General features: G+C 35.7%; 1 protein-coding gene across 1 annotated transcript in view; it reads left to right on the top strand.

Moving 5' to 3' along the window:
- The window catches only part of GABRA3 (gamma-aminobutyric acid type A receptor subunit alpha3), a 237,812-nt gene that overhangs the window by 107,362 nt on the left and 103,241 nt on the right, over positions 1–27,209 (top strand). Inside the window, exon 3 of the mRNA XM_010956353.3 lies at positions 5,643–5,764. Coding sequence (XP_010954655.1) covers positions 5,643–5,764 — 122 coding nt within the window. The remainder of the gene's footprint in view (positions 1–5,642; positions 5,765–27,209) is intronic.

Raw genomic sequence — 27,209 nt, 5'->3', positions numbered from 1 at the left:
TTGAATTCTTTTTCAGATAACTCACAGATCTCCACTTCTTTGGGGTCAGTTACTGGAGTATTATTTTGTTCCTTTGGTGGTATCACATCTCCTTACTTTTTCATGTTTCTAATGGGTTTGCATTGATGTCTGTGCATTTGAGAGTGCAATCACGTCTTTCATTCTTTTCTGACTGGCTACAGTAGTAAAAGACTTTCACCTGGAGGTGGCTTTAAGGGGCACCAGCTGGGTGGGATACAGCATCCTTGGTTTTGGGGAAGGCACAGTGCTGTAGTCACCATGCTGCTCCATTGGCAGAGGTTGCCATTGGTCAGACTATGGGGGTCTTCTGTGGCCAAGGCTGCAGAGGACCTGCAGGTGGTAGTGGTAGGTAAGGCTATTGGAATCTTCAGAGGCTAAGGCTTCTGAGGTCTTCCTGTTCCCCTATCCCCGTTGTTTTTTTGTTCATAGGAGGATGTTCTAACTGAACAGATCCTTCTCAGTGCCTGGTCTGACATGCTGACACATAGAGTCCTCAGAGAAGTGTTGGAGCCAATGTCCTAGGATCAGTTGCACATGGAATTAACATAGCACCTGGGTCATGGGACACACTTGCTGCAGCTATAGTACTGGTGTCTAGGGTGTGGGCATGCGTAGCTATCCCATGGAATCAGTTCTTGGGTCTCAGGGAGTCACCACTGTGACTCTGGCTGTTAGGGAGGGGCCAGAATGCAGCAGTGGAACAGACTCTGGGATGACAAGGTACAGTGGTGGCTTGGGCCCAGGGGCTAGGATGCAGTAGTAGCATAGTCTGGAGTTGGTAGGTCAAAGTTTCAATTCTGGCCACAGAGGGAAGTTCCAGGATAGCAGTAACATAACTCTGGTTGAGATCCAGGAACTTGGGCATAGAGCAGTGGCAGCACAGTGCTGACAATGACAGTCAGAGGTATGAACTGGAACCAAGTGGATTGGGCTCAGGGCAGTGGCTGCCTAGTCCTAGCTATGATGGGTCAGAGCCCCAGCCTGAAACCTGAGTGGGGACTCAGGTCAGTGGTAACACCCCTGGCAATGATGGTTCAGAGCCTTGATCTGGGACTGGAGGGTGGAGCTCAAAGTAGAGGTAGCCTGGTCTCAGCAATGATGGGTCAGAGCCACAACCTGGAATCTAGAGGACAGGCAGGATTTAGGACAGTGAGAGCCTATCTCAGCAATGACAATTAAGAGTCTTGACCTGGAATGAGGGGAGTGTGGCTCAGGGCAGCAGCAGTATCCCTTGCAATGAAAGCCCAGAGCCGGGACCTGGAATGCAGTGGGTGGGGCCCAGGATGGCAGCATCAGGGCCCTGATAATGGAGGTCTAAGAGTGGCTTGAGACCCAAGGGGTGGGGCTCAGGTCAATGGTAGCACCCCTGGCAATGATGAATCAGAGCTTTGACCTGGAACCTTGTGGGTGGGAATTAGGGCAGCAGCAGCAAAGCCTAGAAAATGGCAGCCAAAGTGTGACTTGTAACCCAGGGGGATAGGCCGGGGCAGAAGAGGCTTCCCTGGTAATGGTTGGGCGAAGCCTTGACCTGGGGTCAGGAATGGGTGAAAAGCAGTGGCAACTCCAGTTTCTTATACAGTAAGGTACTATGGTACCTGATTCCTGAGAGTGGGGCACATCAGCAACTAGGTACCCTGAGGGCAAGTCTCACCTTAGTGACAGCTCCACCCTGGAAGTAGAGATCCAGAGGGGGCCACTCCATGCTATTCTATCAGCTGGGTTCAGCATCAGTAAAGACTGTGTGAGATCTCTTTAGCAAAAGCTGCAAATGTCCAAAATAGTGAGGCTTCCTGGGGTTCTCTGCCCTCCTTCTCCCTGTGTGATAAACTTCATCAGGGGTGATTCTGCTAGGTGTGGAGCAGGTCTTAACTGAGATGGGATGACACAGGTAACATGTTTCCTATACTTTTCTATGTGGCCATCCTTGATTTTTAAGCTCCTCAATTTTTTGCTGCTGCTTCTTTGTTGTTTAGAGCTTTCCCTTGGCTTTCTTCAGTTTGTAGTTGTTTATTTATTGTTCTTGGGGGTTTTGTGTGTGTGTGGAAGGGACTTTGGGACTTCCTAGCCCTCCATCTTGCTGACATCACCTTCTGCACAATAATTATTTATTTTTAAAAATCTGTTCTTTCCCAGAGATATACATTATTAGGGAGAATGCCATCCTTGTAATGAAGTAAATTTCCCCTCTCTTTGGGTTGTTTTATGAACTGCATCAGCAACTCCATATCTGAGCCTCTTCTGCTTCCCCCTGACATAAACACACCAGGGTCCTTCCTCAATGTGATTGAACTAATACTATTACTGCCAACATCCTGAATTTAATTGCTCAGTGAGCTTAACTTTTCCCATAGCATGAAAGTGCATCTCTTTTGAAGGTGTCTCATTACATTTTTAGGAGTTTGGGGAAAAAGGAATGATCAACTCTTAATGTATATTGAGCTTTACCATTTACAAAGCAATTTTATGTTTATTATCTTATTTACTTATTTCTCCCCAAAGCTTCATAAGTTGGGGAATTATCCCTATTTTACATGCAAGGAAATAGTTCACATGATTAGTTAGTGGCAGAATCAGGACTAAAACTGTTCATTTGACCCTAGTTCTGTGGATTTGCCACTAGAATCTTTATAGGACTAGAAAAATGACTAAATTTGCCTAACGTACAGATAGTTTATTAGTAACATCATTTTCATGCTTAAATGATGGATTACTAATATCATATTTAGTCTAGCCAGTAATGATAGATATAAGGCAAAATGAACATGGTTATTGCATCAATCTCATCAAGCTAATAACCATGTGACTTTGAAGAATTCCTTTCTCTTGTTGGTGTTTTAAGTCTCCATCTTTAACATGAAGGGAAATAATTATATGATCTCTAGGGTCCTCCATAATCCTGGCATACAATGATTATTTGTTGTTTCTCAAACTACTTTGGATGAGCACAAACTACAGAATCTTCAGCTTGTTGCAGTTCAGTTATTTAAGAAGAGAGAGTTCTCACTTGGGCTCTAGATTAAACCAGCTTCCAGCTCCCCATGCAATAATTTAACACACATCAGGAGAAAACTTCACCAGTAATCAAGTGCAAAATTATACAGAAATCTATTGAAAATTATTTTGGAGTGATATTTAGCATTGATTTTTGACATAAAAGTTTAAAAGTTATTAGTGAAGAATGCTGCTAACATGTCAACACAGAGTCAGCAAGGGATGGAAATGCACTGTCATGGAAATTGTTATTTTAGTAAGAGTGGCAGCACAGTATATTGGTCTAGTATTTTGGAATTATGGATCCAAATTTTAGCTTTTCCATTAACACTCTGTGGTTAAAATTACATTCAGGGGTTTTAGAATTACCGTCTATGAATCCACTTGGAGTAGATAATCTCTGAAGCCCTTTATAGCTCATCTATGACTCTGTGAGGATTCTCCTTTTTATCCCCTTCCAGTAATCCATGAAATGGCTTTTCATTCAATTCATAGACCTATTTCCCAGAAATCAAATTAGGCTGACCAGGGTCAAGATTCTCCACAGGGAGAGTTAAGGGAAAATGAGAAAGAAATTTTCACAAACTCTATTGAGCTCCCACAGCCTCTCTCCCCATAGCCCATGTAAGGTGAACTCAGAATATTGATGACTGAGCCAAATGTGAGCCAAGACCTGACAGGGTGCCTGTATTTATCTCTTCAGCATATTGATGTCAGTTTGTTAGCTCTGCACTACAGTTCCCTTTTTACTTCCCACTTCCAAATGAGGTATCTGTATCACTTCTGGTACTCTTTTCACTAAACCAGCCAATCATCTCAACTCTTCACTGGGTTCCAGTGTCTCTTGGCCAAAGCTTTCTTTATGGCTTTGGCTGGTGGAGGTGCCAATATTTTGTTGTGACTATTTAAATTTGAATAATGCATTTGAATGTATAAACTACTATTATAAAAAAGAAAAAAACAAACTTTTATTACTTCTAGATATTAAGCATTATTTAAGTCTGGAAGTTTTAATGTGTTGTTTAATATTAAAACAATATATCTGTGAAGTTATTTTATTTTTAAAGATGAGAAACCTAACACTAGAGGTGTTATATAATTTGCCCAAAGTCACTCAAGTAATAAAGTCAAATGCATGTCTCCAGACTCTTTAAGACTAGTTCCCTTTCTCCTTGTATGTTTATCTATTCTATCATTTGATTATCTCAGCAAACCTGTAAGCAGGGGGAAGATTACTCACCTTGTTTTATTTTATTTTATTTTATTTTTTTGCTTTGTTTTTTCTAAAAAATCATTGAATGATTACGTGAATTGAATTAGGTTTATGAGTTAAGGAAATTGGGGCTCAAAATGATTTTTCAAAGTTTACCAGCTAGGGAGTGGCAGTTTAGAGTAAGAATTACTCAATTCAGATGTTCCTACTATCCTGTAGACCTTTGCCACCACGAAGGAGAATTGTTAGTGGGAAGACATATTGACTACCTCTCAAGATTCCTTCTCAACTGTTACCCTATGTCTTTTATTGCCCTGATTAACTAGATGCTAGGAATAGTATATATATATATTAATGGCAACCTTCTGGGGCCAACATAAGAATGGATAAAACTGACACCTATAGAGATACAGTATCATAATTTGCTTAATGGTCTACTCTAAATCATGAATACAGCTGGCAATAGGATGTCAGATTCCTGACTTCTAGTTTATTACTTGATTATGCACTGTGCTTCTTGACCCTTAGCAACAGCCATTTCCTTCGCTATATCCCTTTTCCTCCTAAACTACCCAGGGCCATTCTTTATTTCCATTCCTGTCCAACTACACCAAGTTCCTCCTCACAAAGTGAAAGCATTAGTCACAGCCTGGACCTGATTAGGTGATTAGTAAAGTGACTACTTCTTGCAAAGGCTTTCAGAAGGCATCCACACTAGCTAAACAGGAGGTAGCTGATGGGCTTTAGAAAATCAGAAAGTTTGGATTATATTCCTATTTCAGTCTTATAAGCAATATGACTATGGGCAAATTTGGTGTATTCTCTGAACTTATTTCCCCATGTATGAAATAAGAGAGATTAGGGAATCTCTTAAGAGACCCGGTAGCCTTAACATTTAATTGACTGTTATTGCTTTGTTGTTCTGTCTCCACAGGGTAAGAGGTAGGTAGACTACATGCAATTTAAGGGTTTTTTATGCCTCTGTTGTTCTGTGAACCTATGTTTCTCTAGGCTACAAGAGGGTTAAGTTCTTAATAAGATTTTCTTTTTTTTCTTTTGAGGCCCTTTTTTTCATGAAACAAAATTTGATAAACCAACTTTATGCCAGGTCCTATACCTATAGACATCCTGTCCAAGATTTCTACTGGTGTTTCTCCCCTGCTGGGTTGGGGCTGGACCATACATTTGATAAAGCTCATGCCAATGCTGAAATAAGAGTTTAAGTATAGTGATTGACCACTGTCTGGTCACAGGCAGTCATTGTGACAAACAGGAAGTGTTTGCTGGTTTGGTTAATACAAAGGTATTTAATTGGACCAGTATATTGATTGACATTTTCTTGAATTATTGTTTAGACATGTAATTATTTGCTATTAAGAACTATTATTTTTTGTCTCTTTTTCTTCCACTGTCTCAGACTCTCTCCTAAGCATGCTCCAGATATTCCTGACGACAGCACTGACAACATCACTATCTTCACCAGAATCCTGGATCGTCTTCTGGATGGCTATGACAACCGGCTTCGACCTGGGCTTGGAGGTCAGTTACTACTTTAAGATCGTCTTAACTATTGTCATCTAAAAAGATTCTTAAGGAGGTGCGTTCAGTAGTCTATTGACCAATGAGGTTAGTGAAAGTTTCTTCCCTCTGAACACTGGAAATTAATTTGAATCCTTCATTTCAATGGTCAATCTCTAGTCTGGTTTTAGAAGGTTCTGAATTTCACTTAGGTAAATGCATATAGTGTATTATCTCACAATGTTTGGCCAAGCCAACGTTAGTAATAAAATACCAATCCTTCCCTGGATTGATACCAATCCCACACCTGGCAGGTGTGGCCCAGGAACAGATGGGAAACATGCCCTTGTTCTAAAAATGCTGAGCACATGTCAGCCTGATATTTCAAATAGGAGAAGTCTGCTGGCTAGATTGGATCTTAGTTTAGTATGACCAGCAATATGATCACAATGAAGTAATGTGTTATAAAACTTCATTGGCTATACTGAAAGGGAAGATGCAAATGTATGTATATTTAATTTTTTCCTGAACCATTTGAGAATTAGTTGCATATATCATAATGTTTTATCTTTAAATACTTCAGTGTGTATTTCCTCAGAAAAAGAAATTAATTTATAAAATTAATTCAGAAATTGTGACCTGACATAACACTATTTTCTAATCTGTAGTCCATAGTCACTTTTGCCAGTCATTTACGTTTATTCTATTCTATTCTATTCTAAGAAAACCCTTTCCTTCTCTTTAATTAGTTAGGTAACAATTAGCATGAACTGATGGATTCTTATTTTATTCAATGAATTTTAATCCATTAATGTTATTATTGATTATTATCTATTTTGATTAGAATTTTTGCTCATAATTTCCCATATTTACTTAGTGCGAGCCTATTCAAGATGGCTTTTGATATGTTCTTATTTTTTTGAAGAACTTTTTGATTTTATGGCATAACAGTATATTTCATCCTTAACTTGTACTCTCCCTTATTCAGCCTTGGAATCAGTCATTTTTTTTTCCAAGAAGAAATGGTATCTTTTTTGGTGGGAAATTATATTTAAAATCCAACTTCCGTGTGTTAGGTATTTTCATTGCTACTGAGTATCATTGTTTCTAGAATCTTTCAGTGAACAGAATTGAGAAAGTAGAAAATTATATATATACATATATACACCTGTATATATTCATATACATACACATATATACATATCTATACAAATGTTTGTGTAAATATAGACACATATGTATATGTACATGTGTAATGAGTTTATGCTGATACCACTAATTCCAGTCCAACACAATATTCTTCACTGGTTTACTAATTTGCTCAATTCTACAGTATAAAATAATGTTGGAATTACTATAACTGCACCAATATAGTAAACTCCGTTATTAAGTAAAGTTAAAGATATGTTTGCATGGTTTTTTTTTTTTTTGGTGGGTGTTGTTTGCTTTTAGATGAAAGCTATATGGCTTTTGCTTCAGTATAAATAATGGAGTAGGGCAGTATTGGAGGAAGAAAAGACCAGTCACAAACCAATTGCAGTTGTCCAAGATGAAGTTAATAACTGTGGGAATATAGAGAATTTGGTGACTGATTAAATTATGGATTAGAGGAAAAGGGAGGAGGAAAGCATAACTTCTAGGCTTCTGGCTTGGATGACTGGGTGGTGCTATTTTCTAAACTAGGGACATTGGAGAAGGAACAGTATTATTTTGTTTTATTATGTTTCTTTTGGAGTTGTAACAAAGAAGGTAGGGGATGAAGGTTGAAATTAATTAGCTGTAGAGATGTAGAGTTTAAGTACCCATAAAAAATATGTGTGGAGCCCTTTGCTCTGGCTATCATGTAGTAACAGGAATGAGATTTATTGTCTTAAAAAGCAACTAAGAAATGAACAAATATAGTATATAGTAGTTTTCAGAAACTGAACAAAGACAGCACAAGACAGTGATCCTTGAAATAAGGGAAGCAAACAAGCTGATCCCTATTATTGTACCAGCTTACTGCCTGGATAAATTTCAGGCTGCAGTAAAGGGAGGGAGAATCCACATACTTCCTGGGAGACTCCATCAGTTGATGAGAAAGAGTTTTGAATTCGGGGTGGCTAAGAGGTCTACAATTTGTAGGGCAGAGTAGAAGCTAGAGCTGCAATGGAAAAGACAGAGTTGGGCAGAGAGAGAGAGAGATCCAGAAATCTGCAGAGGATTTCCCTCAAACTTTCAGGTAAGTACTGCTTAACTCATTCATGTGTGGAAACAACCCAAGGTTGAGGAAAGGGCCACTGGATAATAGCAAGTGGAATAACAGGGTTGGGAATAATTTGTGTTCCTATCAACCAGAGTGGAAAAACTTCTAACATACAAGGACTGAGGTAGCCTACTCAGAAGGATATGGCTTCAGTGGTGTGACAAAATCATCCCCAAACAAAGTCTTCTCTGGTCCCACCTAACAAAGCTTGAAAGTAAGCTTCAAAAGCATCAAACTGTTTTCAAGTAACTTAACATTATCTCAGAACAAAGTTTAAGAATATTTACAAGCAGTACAAAAAATACCTAGTATCTGACAAGGTAAAATTTACAATAGCTGGTGTCTAGTAAAAAACTACCAAGCATGCAAAGAGGCAACAAAATACAACCCAAAAAGGCAGAATAATCAATCAATAAAAACAGATTCATAAATGACCCAGATGAAAGAATTAGTAGATAAGGACATTAAAACAGATATATTTAAATTCCACATGTTCAAAAGTATAGGAAAATACATGAGCATGTTGAGTAGAGACATGTAAGTTAAAGGAAAGAACCAAATTGAATTTCTAGGCATAAAAAAACACAATATCTGAGGTGAAATATATACCAGATGGGACTAACAGCAGATTAGACACTGAAGAAGGAGAGGATTAATGAGCTTGAAGATAACAATGGTGAAATAGCAAAACTGAAACACAATGGGAAAAAGACTGAAAAAACAGATCAGTACACAGAGGAAAAAAGACTGAAAAAGTGAACAGGACATCAGCGCACTGTGGGATAACTTCAAATGACCTAATATAAGTGTAACTGGATTATCTGAAGAGAGAGCAGAAAATGTATTTGAAGAAAAACTAGTAAAAATATCCTAAATTGGATGAAAATTATAATCCCCCCATACCAAGCTCAATGAACAAGAAACATGAAGAAAATTACACCAAAGGAAATGATCAAATTGCTTAGAACTAGTGATAAACAGAAAATCTTAAAAAGCAGAGTGAAACAGAACATTTACAAACAAAGGGAAAATTTTAGAAAGACAGCAGTCTTCTTGTCAGAAACAAGCAAGTAAGAAGATAGTTAGCAACAACTTAAAATTTCTAAAAAAAAAAAAAAAGAAAAAAGAAGTCAATCTAGAATTTTGTACCAGAGACAATATATTTTAAAAGCATAGATAAAATAAAACATTTTCAGACACATAGAAGCTTAAAAATTCATTGCTAGCAGATCTGTACTGCAAGGAATATTAAGGGAAATGTGTCAGGCAGAAGAATAATGATTCCAGATAGAAATATGGATCTATAAAAAGGAAGGAAGAGCAACCAAAATGGAAAATATGTGGGTAAATATAAAATAGGTTTTTTTTTCTAAATCTATTTAAATAATAATAACTACTTAAAGCAAAAATAATAACATTGTATTATGTGGCTTGATATATATATATATATATTCTATATTTCTATATATATTTATAGAAAATATATGAAAACAATAGCACAAAGACCAGAAAATGAAATGGAAATATACTGTGCTTGATATTCTATAAAATTACTTGTAGGTAGATTGTAATAAATTAAGGATGTGTACTATAGAACTTAAAAACTATAGCTAATAAAGCAAGAAAGCTTATAAAAATGTATAATAAGAATAATAGGAAGGCAGAAAAAAAGAAAAAGTAACAAAGAATAGATGAAACATATGGAAAACCAATTGCAGCCATATCAACCATCACATTAAATATAAATAATTTAAACATCTATTTAAAGGAAGAGATGGTCAAATTGGATAAAAAAGAAAGCCCTGAAATTTCACCCTGAGAGAAACCCATTTTAAATATAAAGCCATAAATAGGTTAAAAGTAAAAGGATGGAAAAAGATGCACCATGCTAATGCTCATCAAATGAAGTTTGAAATAGCTATTTTAATATCAGAAAAAATAAATATAAGAGCAAAACTATTATTGGAAACAAAGAAGTCCATTTTTTAATGAAGGGGTCAATTCATCAAGAGTACATTACAATCCTAAGTATTTATGTACCTAACCATAGATGTGGAGCAAAGGCAGGAAACTAAAAGGAGAAAGAGATGATCTATAATTATAGTTATAAATTTTAACACTCCTCTCTCAATAACAAATATAATAAGTAGACAGAAAATAAGTAAAGGTAGCAGAAAGAGGAACCACACCGTCAACCAGCTTGATTTAATTGGCATTTATAGAACACGCCAACAAATAGCAGCAGAATACACATTCTTCTCAAGTGTGTACATTTACCAAGATAGACCATATTCTGTGTTGTAAAAAAATTAAAAGAATTCACAACATACAAAATAGGTTCTCTGGCCAAAAGAAATAAAATTAGACATCAAAAACAGATGTATCTGGAAAATCTCCAAGTACTTGGGAACTAAATAATATATTTATAAATAAACCTAAGTCAGTGATCTCAAAAGGAAAATTTAAAACTTTTTCAATTGAACAAAATAAAAAGCATGATATAAAGTAGTTCTAAATTAAGGAAAACATACTAGATAGTTTTTTTATCTTTAAATCTTTATTGAAGTATTTAATTGACACAATAAACTGTACATATTTAAAGTGTACAATTTGATAAGTCTTGATAAATGTGTAGATCTATGTAATCATCAGCACAGTCAAGATAATGAACATATCTATCACCTTCAAAGGATTCCTAGTGCCCCTTTGTAATCCATTTCCACTTCTCGCTGCCTCCACCTCCACCCCACAATCCCCAAACAACTACTAAACTGCTTTCTGTCACTAGAGATCAATTTGCTATATTTACAATTTTATAAAAATGAAATCATATAGCACCAGCCTTTTTAAAAAACTCTTTTGTCCCTTAGTTAGCATAGTTATTTTGAGATTCATCAGTGTCATAGGATGTATGAATAGTTCATTACTTTTTACTGCTGAGTAGTATCCCATTGTAGCAAAATACCATAATTTGTTTATCCATTCATTTGTTGATGGACATTTGGGTTGTTTACAGTTCTTGGCTATTACAAATAAAGCGGCTATGAACATTTGTATAAGTCTTTGTATAGACATATGCTTTCATTTCTCTTGGGTAAATATCTAGGAGTAGAAAGGTTGGGTCATATGGTAGATATAAATTTAACTTTTTAAGAAACTCTCAAATGATTTTCCAAAGTGATTGTACCATTTTACATTCCAATCAGCAGTGTATGAGAGTCCCAGGTGCTCTGTATCCTAGCCAACACTTGGTATAAACAGACTTCTAAATTTTAGCTATTATAAGCTATGTAGTAGTAGCTCATTGTGGTTTTATTTTCCCTTTCTCTAATGACCAGTACTGTTGAGCATCTTCTCCTGTTTTATTTGCCATCTGTATATATTCTTTAATTGTCTGTTTGAACCTTTTACCTATTTTTACATTGAATTGTTATTTTCTTATTAAAGAGGTTTAAAAAGTATATTCTAGATAGAAGTCCATTGCTAGAAATGTGATTTACAAAAAATTTCACTGAATCTGTAGCTTATCTTTTCATTCTCATAACTGATTCTTTCAAAGGGCAGAAGTTCTTAATTGTGATGAATTCTATTTTATCTTTTCTTTATGGATCATACATACATGTTGTATCTAAGAGATCTTTACCTAACCTGATATTAGATTTTCTCCTGTTTTCTTCTGGAAGTTTTATATCTTTAGATTTACATTTAGGTCCATGATCCATTTTGAGTTAATTTTTATAAACATAGTACAAGGTATAGATTGACTTTTTTTTCTTATAAATATCCATTTATTTTTTGAAAGGACTATACTTTCTGCATTGAATTGAGTTTGTACTGTTGATGAAAAATTCATTCATCATATATATGTAGATCAGTTTCTGGACTCTGTTCTCTTCCAGATCTGTTGTCTATCTCAGTGGTCTCAGCTGGGGCAGTTTTTCCTCCAGGGGACATTTGGCAAAGTTTGGAGACTGTTTTGTCACAACTACAGAGATACCACTAGTTTCTGGTAGATAGAAGCATTGTATGATGCATAGGACAGCTCCCACAACAAAGAATTATCTGGCCCAAAATGTCAATAGTACTGAGATTGAAAAGCTCTGATATATCTTGATACCAGTACCACACTGTCTTGATTACTGTTGCTTTATAATAAGTCTTGAAGTCGGGTAGTGTAAATCCTTGAATCTTATTCTTCTTTTTCAATTTTGTTTTGGCTGTTCTAAATCCTTCAGTTTCTCATGTGAATTTTAGAATCATCTTGTCAGTTTCTTAAAAAACAAAACTCAATGGGATTTCGACTGGGATTATATAGACTATATAGATCAATTTGGGGTGATTGAAATCTTAATATTGATTCTTCAATTTTTCTCTGCAATGTTTTACAGTTTTCAGTGTAGAAGTCTCACATATTTTTGGTTATATTTATCACTAAGACCTTATAAGTGGTATTATTTTTTAATTTTAGCATCTGGTTTTCACATTAGTGTATAGAAATACAATTGATTGTTTGTTTCCATCTTATATCTTGCAACCTTGTTGAACTCACTTATTAGTTCTAATAGCTTTTTGGTAGATTCTATCAGATTTTCTACATGGATAATCATGTTGTTTTATATCTTCCCTTCCACTCTGGATGCCTTTTATTTCTTTTTCTCATCTATTACACTGGCTAGAACCTAAAGTAAGGTTTTGATTAGACGTCATTAGAGTCTTGCCTTGTTTCTGATCTTTCACCATTAAATGTGATGTTAACCATAATTTCTGCATAAAGTCCTTTATCAAATTGAGTGAGATTCTTTCTGTTTTTAGCTTGCCACCAGTTTTTATTAAGAATGGATATTTGACTTTGTCAAGTGCTTTTTCTGGGTATATTGAGATCATTGTTTGGTTTTTCTGTTTTTAGTCTCTCAATATGGTGAGAGGCTTTCTATTACAAGGGCAAAAAGCATTGCATCCTTGCATTTCTGGAACAGATCATACTCATTCATCAGGATGCCTATTCTGTTTTATATACTGTTGAATTTCAGTTACATGTAGTGTTATTATTGATATGATTGGGTTTCAGTCTTCCATCTTGTTATTTGTTTTCTATTTGTCCCATCTGTACTTTGTTCCCCCTGTTTTTCTTTTTCTGTCTTATTTTGATGCTTTTTTATTATTCAGTTTTACCTCTTTTATTGACTTATCAGCTGTACCTCTTGTTATTTTAATAATTGCATTAGTGTTATACTGCACATCTTTTAACTATCATGGTCTGCCTTCAAGTACTGTTCCAACATTTCACATATAGTGTAAGACTCTTAGAATAGTAGACTTTCATTTTTTCTCTTCTCACCTTTGTGCTATTATTGTCATATATTTTATTTCTATATACCTTATCAACCCCACAGTATACTGTTATTATTTACACTTTAAGGAGAGTAAAATAATTAAAAATCTTTATATTTACTCACATAGTTACTATTTCTGGTGTTCTTCATTCCCTTGTGTAGATCCATATTTAGTGTCATTTTTCTTTTTTACTTCCTTTAATATTCCTTAAATGGAACTTCCTTTAACTTTTTTTAGTAGGTCTGTTGTTTATGAATTTTTCAGATTTATCATGTCTGAGAAAATCGTTATTTTGCCTTCATTTTTGAATGATATTCTCCCTGGATAAAGAATTCCAAGTTAATAATTTTTCCTTTATTTTAAAAATGTTGCTTCACTGTCTTTTACCTTGAATTATTTCCAGTGAGAAGTCTACTATCATTCTTATCTTTGTTCCTTAGCATGTGTCTTTTTTTCCTCTGGCTTATTTTAGTATTTTCTTTTTGTCACTGGTTTTCAGCAACTTGATTATGATATGCCTTGATGTAGGTTATACTAGATAGTTATGTTAGAAAAGATTAACATAAAATCAAGGCCCCAAGCCTTCACCTTAAAAAACTAGAAAAGAAAAAAGAGCTAACAATAATGATGGAATACAAAAGCAGGAATCAGTAGGACAAAACCTCTGAGTCATGGCTTTGGTTCTGGATTTCTATGAGGGACACTCCAACTTTAGTTGCTGAGTGCTTAGCAGGGGGAAGATGGCAGCAGCCCCAGGTCTCCTCAACTTGGCTTTGCCAGCATGGATCACTGCCCCATGAGCTAGATCAAGGACACTTGAGACCACAGTACTCTCAGCAGTGCCATGCCCAAGTTCGAGTCCAAATTCCATGAGTGGGGGCCAGGAGGATGAAGGGATGTCCTTCCTCTCAAACTTGCCTAGAATTTAGCCACAGCAATAGGTAGCTTGCTTTAAGATGAGAAATACTGGTATCTTGCCCTTCCCAGGAAGATGGCCCTGCAAATCGGCTCTGGGAGAACAGAGAGCCCTGCGTTCCTACTTGGCTGCTCTACTCTGGAGTAGTTTCCTTCAGGGTAGGAACAGGTCTTGGACTCTGGATTTTCCATATGGGGTTTTAATAGATTTTCTTGAAAGAATAGTTTATTTTTCTTTTGTTTCATGCACTTAGGACTATTTCCAGAAACTTTAAATGGTTGTTTTTAAAATAAATTTCACAAGTTTCACTGAGGAGCAGGTCTGCAGAGCTCATCATACTTTCATACCAGAAATGGAATTCCAAATAACTTTTAAAAAAAGATTTCCTCAGATTATACACCCAGATGATTATGTCATATGAGAAGAAAATTTTAATTATTCCTGTGCAATATGGATGCCTTTTTTCTCTTGCCTTAGTGTACCGACTAGACCACACATAGAATGTTGAACAGAAAGGATGAAAGCAGACACCATTGTCTTGTTTTTGATCTTAGGAAGAAAGCTTCCAGTCTTTCACTGTGAAGTATGATGTTTGGTGTAAGTTTTTCTTAGATGTGCTGTATCAAATTCAGAAAGTTCTCTTCTCTGGTTTGATGAAAGTTTTTACCAAGAATGAATATTGCGATTTTTCAAAGGCATTCCTATGTCAATTGAGTTGATTATAGGGCTTTTCTTTTTTAGTTTGTTAATATGGAGAATTACATTGATTGATTTTCACATGTTTAAACCATCCTTCATTCTCATGATAAATGCCACTTACCTTATTACTTACTAATCTTAATTACTTTATATTGATAAATTTTATATCTGGCAGTATTATTTTCCAGCTTTGTTCTTCTTAAAGAGTATCTTTACTATTTTTGGCCCTTTGCATTTCTACATAATTTTATAATCATCTTATCATTTTCTAATACAATCTGGAATTGGTCTTGACTTGAGTCTGTACATTAAATTGAGGAATTTAAAAAAAAATCTTTATAATATGAAATCTTCTAAATGATGAACATCATATATTTCTCAGTTCATTTTATTCTCCTTTAATTTCTCTCAGTAATGTTTGACATTTTCATTTTAGAGGTCTTACGTAATTTTTAAAATTCTTTATTGATTTATAATCATTTTACAATGCTGTGTCAGGTTCCAGTGTAGAGCACAATTTTTCAGTCATACATGAACATATACATATTCATTATCACATTTTTTTCTCTGTGAGCTACCATAAGATCTTGTGTATATTTCCCTGTGCTATACAGTATAATCTTGTTTATCTATTCTACATTTTGAAATCCCAGTCTATCCCTTCCCACCCTCCGCCCCCTTGGCAACCACAAGTTTCTATTCTATGTCTATGAGTCTGTTTCTGTTTTGTATTTATGCTTTGTTTGTGTGTTTTTGTTTTTGATTTTTTTAAGATTCCACATATGAGCGATCTCATATGGTATTTTTCTTTCTCTTTCTGGCTTACTTCACTTAGAATGACATTCTCCAGGAGCATCCATGTTGCTGCAAATGGTGGTGTTGTCAGTTTTTATGGCTGAGTAGTATTCCATTGTATAAGTATACCACACTGCTTTACCAGTCATCTGTCGATGGACATTTAGGCTGTTTCCATGTCTTGGCTATTGTAAATAGTGCTGCTATGAACATTGGGGTGCAGGTGTCATCCTGAAGTAGGGTTCCTTCTGGATATATGCCCAGGAGCAGGATTCCTGGGTCATATAGTAGGTTTATTCCTAGTCTTTTGAGGAATCTCCACACTGTTTTCCACAGTGGCTGCACCAAACTGCATTCCCACCAGCAGTGTAGGAGAGTTCCCTTTTTTTCACAGCCTATCCAGTATTTATCATTTGTGGACTTTTGAATGATGGCCTGACTGGTGTGAGGTGATACCTCATTGTAGTTTTGATTTGCATTTCTCTGATAATTAGTGATATTGAGCATTTTTTCATGTGCCTATTGGTCATTTGCATTTCTTCCTTGGAGAATTGCTTGTTTAGGTCTGCTGCCCATTTTTAGATTGGGTTGTTTCTTTTCTTCTTATTTAGTCGTATGAGCTGCTTATATATTCTGGAGATCAAGCCTTTGTTGGTTTCATTTGCAAAAATTTTCTCCCATTCCATAGGTTGTCTTTTTGCTTTACTTATGGTTTCCTTTGCTATGCAGAAGCTTGTAAGTTTAATTAGGTCCCATTGGTTTATTCTTGCTTTTATTTCTATTGTTTGAGTAGACTATTCTAGGAGCACATTTTTGAGATGTATGTGAGATAATGTTTTGCCTATATTTTCTTCAAGGAGGTTTATTGTATCTGGTCTTGTGTTTAAGTCTTTGATCCATTTTGAGTTTATTTTTGTGTATGGTGTAAGGGAGTGTTCTAGCTTCATTGCTTTACATGCTGCTGTCCAGTTTTCCCAACACCATTTGCTGAAGAGACTGTCTTTATTCCATTGTATATTCTTGCCTCCTTTGTCGAAGATGAGTTGACCAAAAGTTTGTGGGTTCATTTCTGGGCTCTCTATTCTGTTCCATTGGTCTATATGTCTGTTTTTGTCCCAATACCATGCTGTCTTGATGACTGTAGCTCTATAGTATTGTGTGAAGTCTGGGAGAATTATTCCTCCAGCCTCTTTCTTTCTCTTCAGTAATGTTTTGGCAATTCTAGGTCTTTTGTGGTTCCATATAAATTTTATTATGATTTGTTCTAGTTCTGTGAAATATATCCTGGGTAATTTGATAGGGATTGCATTAAATCTGTAGATTGCCTTGGGCAGTGTGACCATTTTAACAATATTGAGTCTTCCAATCCAAGAGCATTGGATATCTTTCCATTTTTTAAAGTCTTGCTTAATTTCCTTTATCAATGTTTTATAGATGTCTATGTATAATTCTTTCACCTCCTTGGTTAGATTTATTCCCAGATATTTTATTACTTTGGGTGCTATTTTAAAGCGGATTGTTTCTTTACTTTCGTTTTCTGTTGATTCATCGTTAGTGTAAAGAAATGCAACTGATTTTTGAATGTTAATCTTGTAATCTGCTAGCTTGCTGAATTCTTCGATCAGCTCTAGTAGCTTTTGTGTGGACCTTTTAGGGTTTTCTATATATAGTAACATGCCGTTGGCATCTAGTGACACTTTTACCTTTTCTTTTCCAATTTGGATCCCTTTAATTTCTCTCTCTTGTCTGATTGCTGTGGCTAGGACTTCCAAGGCTATGTTGAATAGGAGTGATGATAGTGGGCAGCCTTGTCTTGTCCCAGGTTTTAGTGGGAAGCCTTTGAGTTTTTCTCCTTTGAGTACTATGCTGGCTTTAGGTTTATCATATATGCCTTTTATCATGTTGAGATATGTTCCCTCTATACCCACTTTGGTGAGAGTTTTTACCATAAATAGGTGTTGAATTTTATGAAGTGCTTTTTCTGCATCTATTGAGATGATCATGTGGTTTTTGTCCTTTCTCTTGTTGATGTGATGTATTACATTGATTGATTTGTGTATGTTGAACCAGCCTTGTGTCCCTGGGATGAACCCACTTGGTCATGATGTATAATCTTTTTTATGTGTTGTTGAATTCTATTTGCTAATATTTTGGTGAGGATTTTGGCGCCTATGTTCATCAGTGATATTGGCCTATAATTCTCTTTTTTTGGTAGTGTCTTTGCCTGGTTTTGGTATCAGGGTGATGGTGGCTTCATAGAATGAGTTTGGGAGTATTCCCTCCTTTTCAATCTTCTGGAAGAGTTTGAGAAGGCCTGGTATGAGTTCTTCTTTGTATGTTTGGTAGAATTCCCCGGTGAAGCCGTCCGGTCCTGGACTTTTATTTGTAGGGAGGTTTTTAATTGCTATTTCTATTTCCTTTCTAGTGATCAGTTTGTTCAAATGGTCAGTTTCTTCTTGATTCAGTCTTGGTGGACAGTATGTTTCCAGAAACTTGTCCATCTCCTCTAGGTTATCCAGTTTGGTTCCATATAGTTTTTCATAATCTTCTCATATGATATTCTGTATTTCTAGGTTATTTGTTGTAATTTCTCCATTTTCCTTTCTTATTATGCTAATTTGTACTCTCTCTTTTTTCTTCTTTGTGAGTTGGGCCAGAGGTTTGTTGATTTTATTTACTTTTTCAAAAAACCAGCTTTTGGTTTGGTTGATTTTTTCTGTGGTCTTGTTAATCTCTATTGTTTTTATTTCCTCCCTAATCTTTATAATTTCCTTCCTTCTACTGCCTTTGGGGCTTTTTGTTCTTCTTTTTCTCATTCATTCAGGTGGTGGGTTAAATTGTTTATTTGAGATTGTTCTTCTTTTTTGAGGAAGGCCTGTATTGCTATAAAATTCCCTCTTAGCACTGCCTTTGCTGTGTCCCATAGATTTTGAGTGGTTGTGCTTTCATTGTCATTTGTCTTAAGGTATTTTTAATTTCAGCTTTGATTTCCTCATTGACCCATTGGTTTTTTAATAGCATATTGTTTAATCTCCATGCTTTCCTTTTTTTCTCCTTTGTTTGTCTGTTGTTGATTTCTAGTTTCATGGCATTGTGGTCAGTAAAGATGCTTGAGATAATTTTTATCTTCTTAAAATTGTTGAGGTTTCTTTTGTGCCCAAGTACATGATCAATCCTAGAAAATGTTCCATGTGCACTTGAAATGAATGTATATCCTATTTTTGGGGGGTGTAATACTCTGAAAATATCCACCAAATCTAATTTTTCTATTGTATTATCTAATTTCTCTGTTGCCTTATTTATTTTCTGTCTGGAAGATCAGTCTAGTGATGTTAATGTGGTGTTAAAATTTCCAACTATGATTGTATTCTCATCAATATCCCCCTTTATCTCTGTTAATAATTGTTCTCTGTAGATAGGTGCTCCTATATTGGGTGCATATATCTTAACGAGTGTAATATCCTCATCATGTATCACTCCTTTAATCATTATAAAATGTCCTTCTTTATTTTTCTTTATGGACTTTGTTTTAAAGTCTATTTTGTCTGAAATCAGTACTGCAACATCAGCTTTTTTGGCTTTTCCATTTGCATGGAATATCCTTTTCTATCCTTTCACTCTCAATCTATATGTGTCCTTCTCTCTAAAGTGGGTCTCTTGTATGCAGCATATTGAAGGTTCTTGCTTTATAATCCAGTCTGCCACTCTGTGTTTGACTGGAGCATTTAGTCCATTAACATTTACAGTAATTAATGATAGATGTGTGTTTATTGCCATTTTGAACTTATCTTTGCAGTTGAATTGGTTGTTCCTCTTTGTTCCTTTCTTCTTCCTTTTGTGGTTTGGTAATTTTCCTTTGTGTTATCATGTATTTTATTTAATTTTTGTGACTCCCTTTTACGTTTTTGGCTTGTGGTTACCCTTTCTTATAAATCTATTAGCCCATTACTATAACTGTTTTTTATTAAAGTGATAGTAACATGATCTCAAACCCATCCTACCGAGAACAAAAAATTTAAAAAAGAAAGAAAAAAAAATTCTACATTTCCCTGACTCCCTCTCCCACTCTCAATGATTTGTATGTCTTCTTTTATAATTTCGTGTTTATTTTATTTGTAAGTCATGAGTTATCACCTTTCCAGTTATGAGTTTCTCATTTCTGTAGCATCCTGCTCCTTTTCTATTTAGAGTAGACCTTTCAGTATTTCTTTTAGCATGGGTTTAGTGTTGCCAAACTCCTGCAGCTTTTTCTTATCTGTGAAATTCTTTATGTCTCCTTCTATCCTAAAGGATAGCCTTCCTGGATAAAGTATCCTAGGCTGCATCTTTTTTTCATTCAGGACTTTGAACATATCTTGCCACTCCCTTCTGGCCTGTAGTGTTTGTGTAGAGAAATCAGCTGAGAGCCTTGTGGGAGTTCCCTTGTAACTCACTCTTTGTTTTTCTCTTGCTGCCTTTAGGATCATTTCTTTATCCTTGACTCTGGCCGTCTTGATTATGATATGTCTTGGTGTGGGTATGTTTGGGTTCTTCCTGTTTGGGACCCTCTGAGCTTCCTGTACTTAGATATTTGATTCCTTCTTTAAGTTTGGGAAGTTTTCAGTCATGATTTCTTTAAAAACCTTTTCAATCCCCTTTGATCTTTCTTCCCCTTCTGGAACCCATATTATGTGAAGATTGGCACGCTTTATATTATCCCATAGGTCCCTTATGTTGCTTTCATTTGTTTTTATTTGTTTATCTTGTAGCACTTCTGATTGGGTGCTTTCTGTTGTCCTGTCTTCTAGGTCACTAATTCATTCCTCTGCATTATCTGAGGTGCTTTGCACAGCCTTTAGATCCATTCTCATCTCAGCCAATGAGTTTACCAATTCTACTTGGCTCTTCTTTATAGTTTCAATTTCATTTTTGTCATATTTTATATCTCTAAACACTATCTCTTTTGGTTCCTTCAATTCTTTGATGACTCCTATTTTGAAATCTTGATCTAGTAGGCTATCGATGTCTATTTCATTGATTGTTCTTTCAGGGGATTTCTCTTGTTCTTTTAATTGGGAATGGTTTCTCTGCTTCTTCATCTTGGACGTTTTTGATTACTAATGATTCATTGTCAATACTAGTGATCAATCTGTTCAGTTTGTCAGTTTCTTCTTGATTCAGTATTGTAAGATTATATGTTACTAGAAATTTATTCTTTTCTTCTAGGTGTCCAATTTGTTGGCATATGACTGTTTATAGTATTCACTTATGATTTTTTGTATCTCTGTGATATAAGGTGTAGCTTCTTTCATTTCTAGTTTTGTTTATTTAAGTCCTTTCTCTGTTTTTCTTAATAAGCCTGGCTAAAGTTGTATCAATTTTGTTTATCTTTTCAAAACAACAGTTCTTGATTTCATTGATCTTTTCTTTTGGTCTCTGTTATTTATTTCTGCTCTGATCTTTATTATTTCCTTCTTCTGCTGACTTTGGGCTTTATTCTTTGTTTTCTAGTACCTTTATATGGAAGGTAAGGTTGTTTATTTGAAATTTTTCTTCTTTCTTGAGGTAGGCCTCTGTTGCTATAAATTTTGTTCTTAAAACTGCTTTTGGTGCTTCCCATAGATTTTGGAAAGTTGTATTTTTATTTTTCTCAAGATATTTTCTGATTTCCTCTTTGATTTCTTTGTTGACCCATTGGTTTTTTAGTAATATGTTGTTTAGTCTCTATGTGTTTGTGTTTTCCCATTTTTCTTCCTGTAATTGATTTCTAGTTTCATACTGTTGTGGTTCAAAAAATGCTTGATATAATTTTTATCCTCTTAAATTTGTTGATACTTGTTTTGTGGCATGTGATCTATTCTAGGAATGCTCCTTGTGTATTTGAAAAGAAATTGTTTTCTGTTGTTTTAAAATAGAAAGTGCTGTATATATCTATTAAGTCCAATTTGATTAATATGTCATTTAAGGCCACTGTTTTCTTATTGATTTTCTGTCTGGATGATCAGTCCATTGACGTAAGTGGGGTGTTACTATTATTGCATTACTGTCAATTTCTCCTTTTATGTCTGTTAGTATTTGCTAAATATAAAATATTTAGGTGCTCCAGTATTGGTTGTATATATGTTAATGAATGTTATGTCCTCCTCTTGTATTAAATCCCTTTATCATTATATAATGCCCTTCTTTGTTTTTTGTTATAGACTTTGTTTTAAAATCTACTTTGTCTGATATGAGTATTGCTACCCCAGATTTCTTTTCATCTCCATTTTCATGGAATATTATTTTCTATCCACTCACTTTCAGTCTCTGTGTGTCTTTAGCTCTGAACTGAGTCTCTTGTAGGCAGCATATAGATGGATCTTGTTTTTTGTCCCATCAGCCACCCTATGTCTTTTGATTGGAGCATTTAGTCCATTAACATTTAAAGTGATTATTTATAAGTATGTACTATTGCCATTTTATTATTGTTTTCTGGTTGTTTTTGTAGTTCTCCTCTATTCACTTCTTCTTTAGTTTCTTCCCTTCTAGTTTGCTGATTTTCATTAGTGTTATGTTTGTGCTCCTTTTTCTCTAATTTTTGTGTACCTATTTTATGTTTCTGATTTGTGGTTACCATGAGGTTCATATTTTTTTTTATGATCCACTGTATACTTACTTCACAAACACTATAAATTATAATGTTCATAATATAATAATTATCATGTTTATTATATAATAATTATACAAAATAATGTCCCCCTTTTGTTTAGCAAACACACACATTTCCACTAGTCTAACAAATCAACTATTTTTATTTTTTACATCAATTTCCAGTTTATTTCTATATGTACATATAATTTAAAATTTGTTCTAATTTTATACAAATACCATTTTGTATACTGTAAAACATTGGATGATAAACCTTTTACCTATTGCTATATGAGCATCATAAGTAGTTTTAATAATTTCATAATATTCAGTTAAGATAATCTGTGACTTATTCAACCATTTAAAAACTATTGTACATACAAAGTATTTTTAATTTTTCCTAATTATAAATGAAGCTGCCATGACTTTCATCTTACAGAAAACTTTCTCTGTATTTTGATATTTTCTTAGGACAAACTCACAAATATTTCACTATAATTTTCTTTCTTTTCTGGGGGGTTGGGGAAGGAGGTAATTAGGTTTATTTATTTACTGATTTATTTTAATGGAGGTACTTAGGATCATGGGGTTCATATTTTGATCTATAGCTATATCTACTTCTTTTAAACTGATAGTCATTTAATTCTACTACATTCTAAATGATATATATTTACTTATTCATCACATTTTGTTTTTGATTTTATACTTTATATTTTCATGAGTATCACTTTACTATTTATTGTAGTTAGAGTTGATTTTACAATTTTTGTCTTTTAACCTTTGTACTAGCTTATTTCCACTGCCTTTATTATGTCTTTGCCTTAACTAGTGGGATTTTTTCTTCTTTCTATATTGTCTTACTTCTTTTTGTAGCCTTTTCTTTTTCACTTCAAGAAGATCCTTCAACATTTATTGTCAGATCGGTCTAGTGGTGATGAGTATTTTTAGTTTTTGCTTGTCTGAGAAACTCTTTATCTTTCCTTCAATTCTGAATGATAACTATACTGGTTAGAGTATGCTAGGTTGTAGGTTTTTTCTTTCAACACTTTAACTATAACATGTCACTCTCATCTGGTCTGCAAAGTTCCTGCTGAAAAATCAACTGATAGCCTTCTGGGGGTTCCCTTGTATATGACTCTTTGTTCTTCTCTTGTTACCTTCAAAATTCTCTCCTTATATTTAACTTGTCATTTTAATTATATGTCTTGTGTGTCTCTTTGGGTCCATCTTGTTTGGGACTCTGTGCATTCTTATCTGGATATCTGTTTCCTCTTCTAAGAAGAGGAAAGAAGTTATAGTTAGAGAAGTTAGAGAAGTTCTCAGCCATAATTTCTTCAAATGCATTTTCTACCCCTTTCTCTCTCTCTCCTTCTTTTGGGGCTCCTATAATATAAATGTTAGTATGCTTGATTATTTCTTAGAAATCTTCTAAACTACCCTCATTTTTTAAAATTTATTTTTCTTTTTGCTATTATGATTGGGTGATTTCCACTATTCTATCTTCCAGATTGATTATGCTTTCTTCTGTATTACCTAGTCTGCTGTTAATTCCTTCTAGTGTGTTTTCCTTTCAACTATTGTATTCTTCAGCTCTGACTGGTTCTTTTTTATATTTTCTAATTTTTGTTGAAGTTCTCACTCTATTTATGTATTCTTTTCCTAGTTCAGTTAGCATTCTTATTACTATTGGTTTGAACTGTTTGTCAGGTAAATTATTTACCTTTGTTTCATTAGGGTTTTTTTTCAGGAGTTTTATTTTGTTTTCTCATTTGAAACATATTCCACTATCTTCTCATGTTGTTTAACTTTCTCTGTCTCTATGAAATTAGGTAAAACGGTTACCTATCCTGGTCTTGAATGTGTATCCTTGTGTGGAAGCATTCTTATGAGGTCTGTGTGTGTTCAGTGGCTTTGGTATGAGAAGTGGACCTGAAGTGAGCAGAGGCTGTATCTTCCCCTGGAGTGCACTGAGAGCTCCTGTCTTGGTGGAAGGTAGGGCTGGATTCAGAGTGGCTGGAGCCAGAGCTGGATGTTAGCTGGAGATTCTCCCAGGCTCAATGGTAGTCAACACACTATTTGGGGTGGGGCTGGGGTCCAAGGGGCTCTAGAAGGAATCCTGAGGGAATTGGGCTTCTCCCGTGTGCTGGCAGTCTGTCTCTGCCTTTGTTGGGGGTGTGGTTGGGATCTGAGTGCTTGATTCTGCACCTGTGAGCTGATTCTTTTTCCTCAGTGTGCAAACCTTGGCTAGAGGCTGGACTGAGGCAGGAAAGGTTGTAGCTTTACTACTGAGCTGCTTATGCTCCTTTCCCAGTGTTTCATGCATGTGCATGCTGGCATCAATTGTCTGCCCTGGCCAGAGGCAGAGTCAGGGACTAAGCTGATTCTGATCCCTCACAAGTGCCCATGAACACACACACACCCACACTGGCAAGGGCTGTATCTGCCTTGGCCAGAGGCAGAACTGAGGCTTGAGCTGGCTTTATTCCCTTCAGGCATGCATGATCATTGGAAACGCTGCCTCCAACTTATGTGGAGCAGTGGTGGAGCAGGATGGGCTGGAGCAGGAGCTTGGTGCAGTCTGGGGTGTGCACTGGGGCAGTCCTGGCTGGTCAGCCAGAGTGCAAGTCCGTTTTCAATCTGCTGCCTCCTCTATGCTGGGACTGGGAATAAGCAAATTGTGTGCATGTATTCTTCAAGAGTGGAGTCTTGGTTTCTTATAGCCTTCCAGTAAGCCCCACTGGTTTCCAAACCAGCTAAGGGGGCTCTTTTCCCAGTGCTGGACCTCAGGGTTAGGGTGCCTAATATGTGGCTTGAAACCCTTGCTCTCCAGGGAGAATCCCCAAGCCTGTGATTTCCCCCTCCTCTTCTGGGTCACCCATTAGGGGTGTGGGACCCAACTATCTCACTTCTTCTCCCTTCCTACGAGACTGAGTGTGGTTCTTTATTTACAGCCATGGTTGTAAAAGAGCTGTTCTACTAATCTCTGGGTCATACTCTGTGAGAGTTGTTCTATATGTAGTTGTAGTTTTGATATATATATATCTGAGGGGAGGTGAGTTCAGGGTCTTCTTACTCCACCATCTTGATTCCCTAGAAAATCCATTGTTTAACTCACCCTTACAATAGTAGCTCTTGTAATTGCTTGCTATTTCTATAAATAAGTTATCTTCAGTTCTCTTTTATAGTCTTCTTTCTAATGGGTCTGAGACCTACCTGTTACCACAAATTCGCTACTAATATACTACCTTCCTGCCATAACTCTTTCTTAGACCTATTACATACTATTCTGGGATCCTATTAGTGTGGAGAAGTAGAGAACTACCAACCAGTGTTAAAGAAAGCATGGGTCTAGATAGCTGCAATATACTCAAGGTCAGGGCTGCAGAGATTTGCACTCTCTGACTTTAGCACCAATTTATCACATCACATCAAGTGCCTTGTCTTATACCACAGCAGTTTCCCCACTTACCACATGAAAATTTTTTTTTCCTGATAGCAACAATATATAAGTAACTTAAAATTTACTTTTTAATAACAAGAACAATGTTTCCATGTCATGAGGGTCATTTAGGATCTCCAGATGGTTACCACTATCTCTGAAAATATGACTGGAAGGAAAAAGTACAGGAGGTATTTAGGATAGATCCTGAGGAGAACTTCTGGAGTATCAGGGCATTACCCTTTATGCCTCTCTAATTAGGCTATATAGACATAGTTAGCATTAATTTATAACTCAACCTTTGGTGGGATTTCTCAGTGGGCTTTTTGTCAGACCTATCTTGCTTTCTCTCACTGCAATCTTTTGGTTTTAGCTACAAATAGTTATTAATCTGGAAGCCTTCACACTGGAAGAGGAGGCATGAGGCAACACAATGAGTGGGCAGAATCTCTCATCTGTCATCCAATCCAAGTTACCATCTTTTTAATCCAATATAACATATTTTGGAAATGATTTGTAAGAGAAGTAATGCTAGCTAGAGTGGACAATAACATGGTTCTGTACTCTTTCTCCTTTGTTATTCCTCTTCCCCAGCAGAAACTATGTCCTCTTCTCCCCCTGGAATGCTGAGCACAAAGTTTTACCCATAGAAGAGGTATAAGAAAACCATGAATGGGAAATAATTGATGAGGTCTCCTTGTGATCCCATAGACCTTGATTTTTAGCTATATTTTCTTTTCTCCTGATTCATATTTTTTTGGTTGGGAAAAAAGTTCTTATGCAGATAGTTCTCTCTTTTTTTCTTTTGTGATATCACCTTCTCATTCTGCCTCACTTACCAAGAGTTACAAACAGACTTCTTGTGCCTGATCCCTCATTACTTTATGTCTTGGACACTTCATCATTTCACTGTTTGAACTGTGGGTTGCAAGGTTTCAAATCAACAGTAATACCTGATTTTGACTAGTTCCTATTCATTGTGCTCAACTTTCCTCAAGAGCTCTGGCAGCCCCACTCTCAATCTCTGTAAAATTGTGATCTTTCACTGCTTTTGTCTGATCTCCTCTTTGTGCTAGTGTCTTTCATTTGAGTTTCGTATTTTGGTCTCTTGTTTCATTTTTTGCCTCTCTTTTTTTCTTTTAGTCATTAATCTCTCTGTTCCTCTGCTGTGAGTGCTTCAGCACCCATCAGAGGGGCCTCTGTATATTTTGGTCTAGTAGAAATACCATCAGCAGTTAGGAAGCCCAGCAGTGGCTTTACTCATGTTATGTCCTTAGTCTAGCATGTACTCATAACTCTCTACCATTCAAGATCTTATTCATTCTTTAAGACCTAAATACCATTTCCACCAAGAAGTCTTCCAGCATGGGCTAGAAGACCTGAATTCACAACTTGTTTTTTAAATTTCAGCTCATTCTAGATGAGTGACCTC

The sequence above is a fragment of the Camelus bactrianus genome, chromosome X (genome assembly GCF_048773025.1).
Source record: "Camelus bactrianus isolate YW-2024 breed Bactrian camel chromosome X, ASM4877302v1, whole genome shotgun sequence".
NCBI classification, from domain to species: domain Eukaryota; kingdom Metazoa; phylum Chordata; class Mammalia; order Artiodactyla; family Camelidae; genus Camelus; species Camelus bactrianus.
This window is presented reverse-complemented; position numbering and strand designations above follow the sequence as displayed.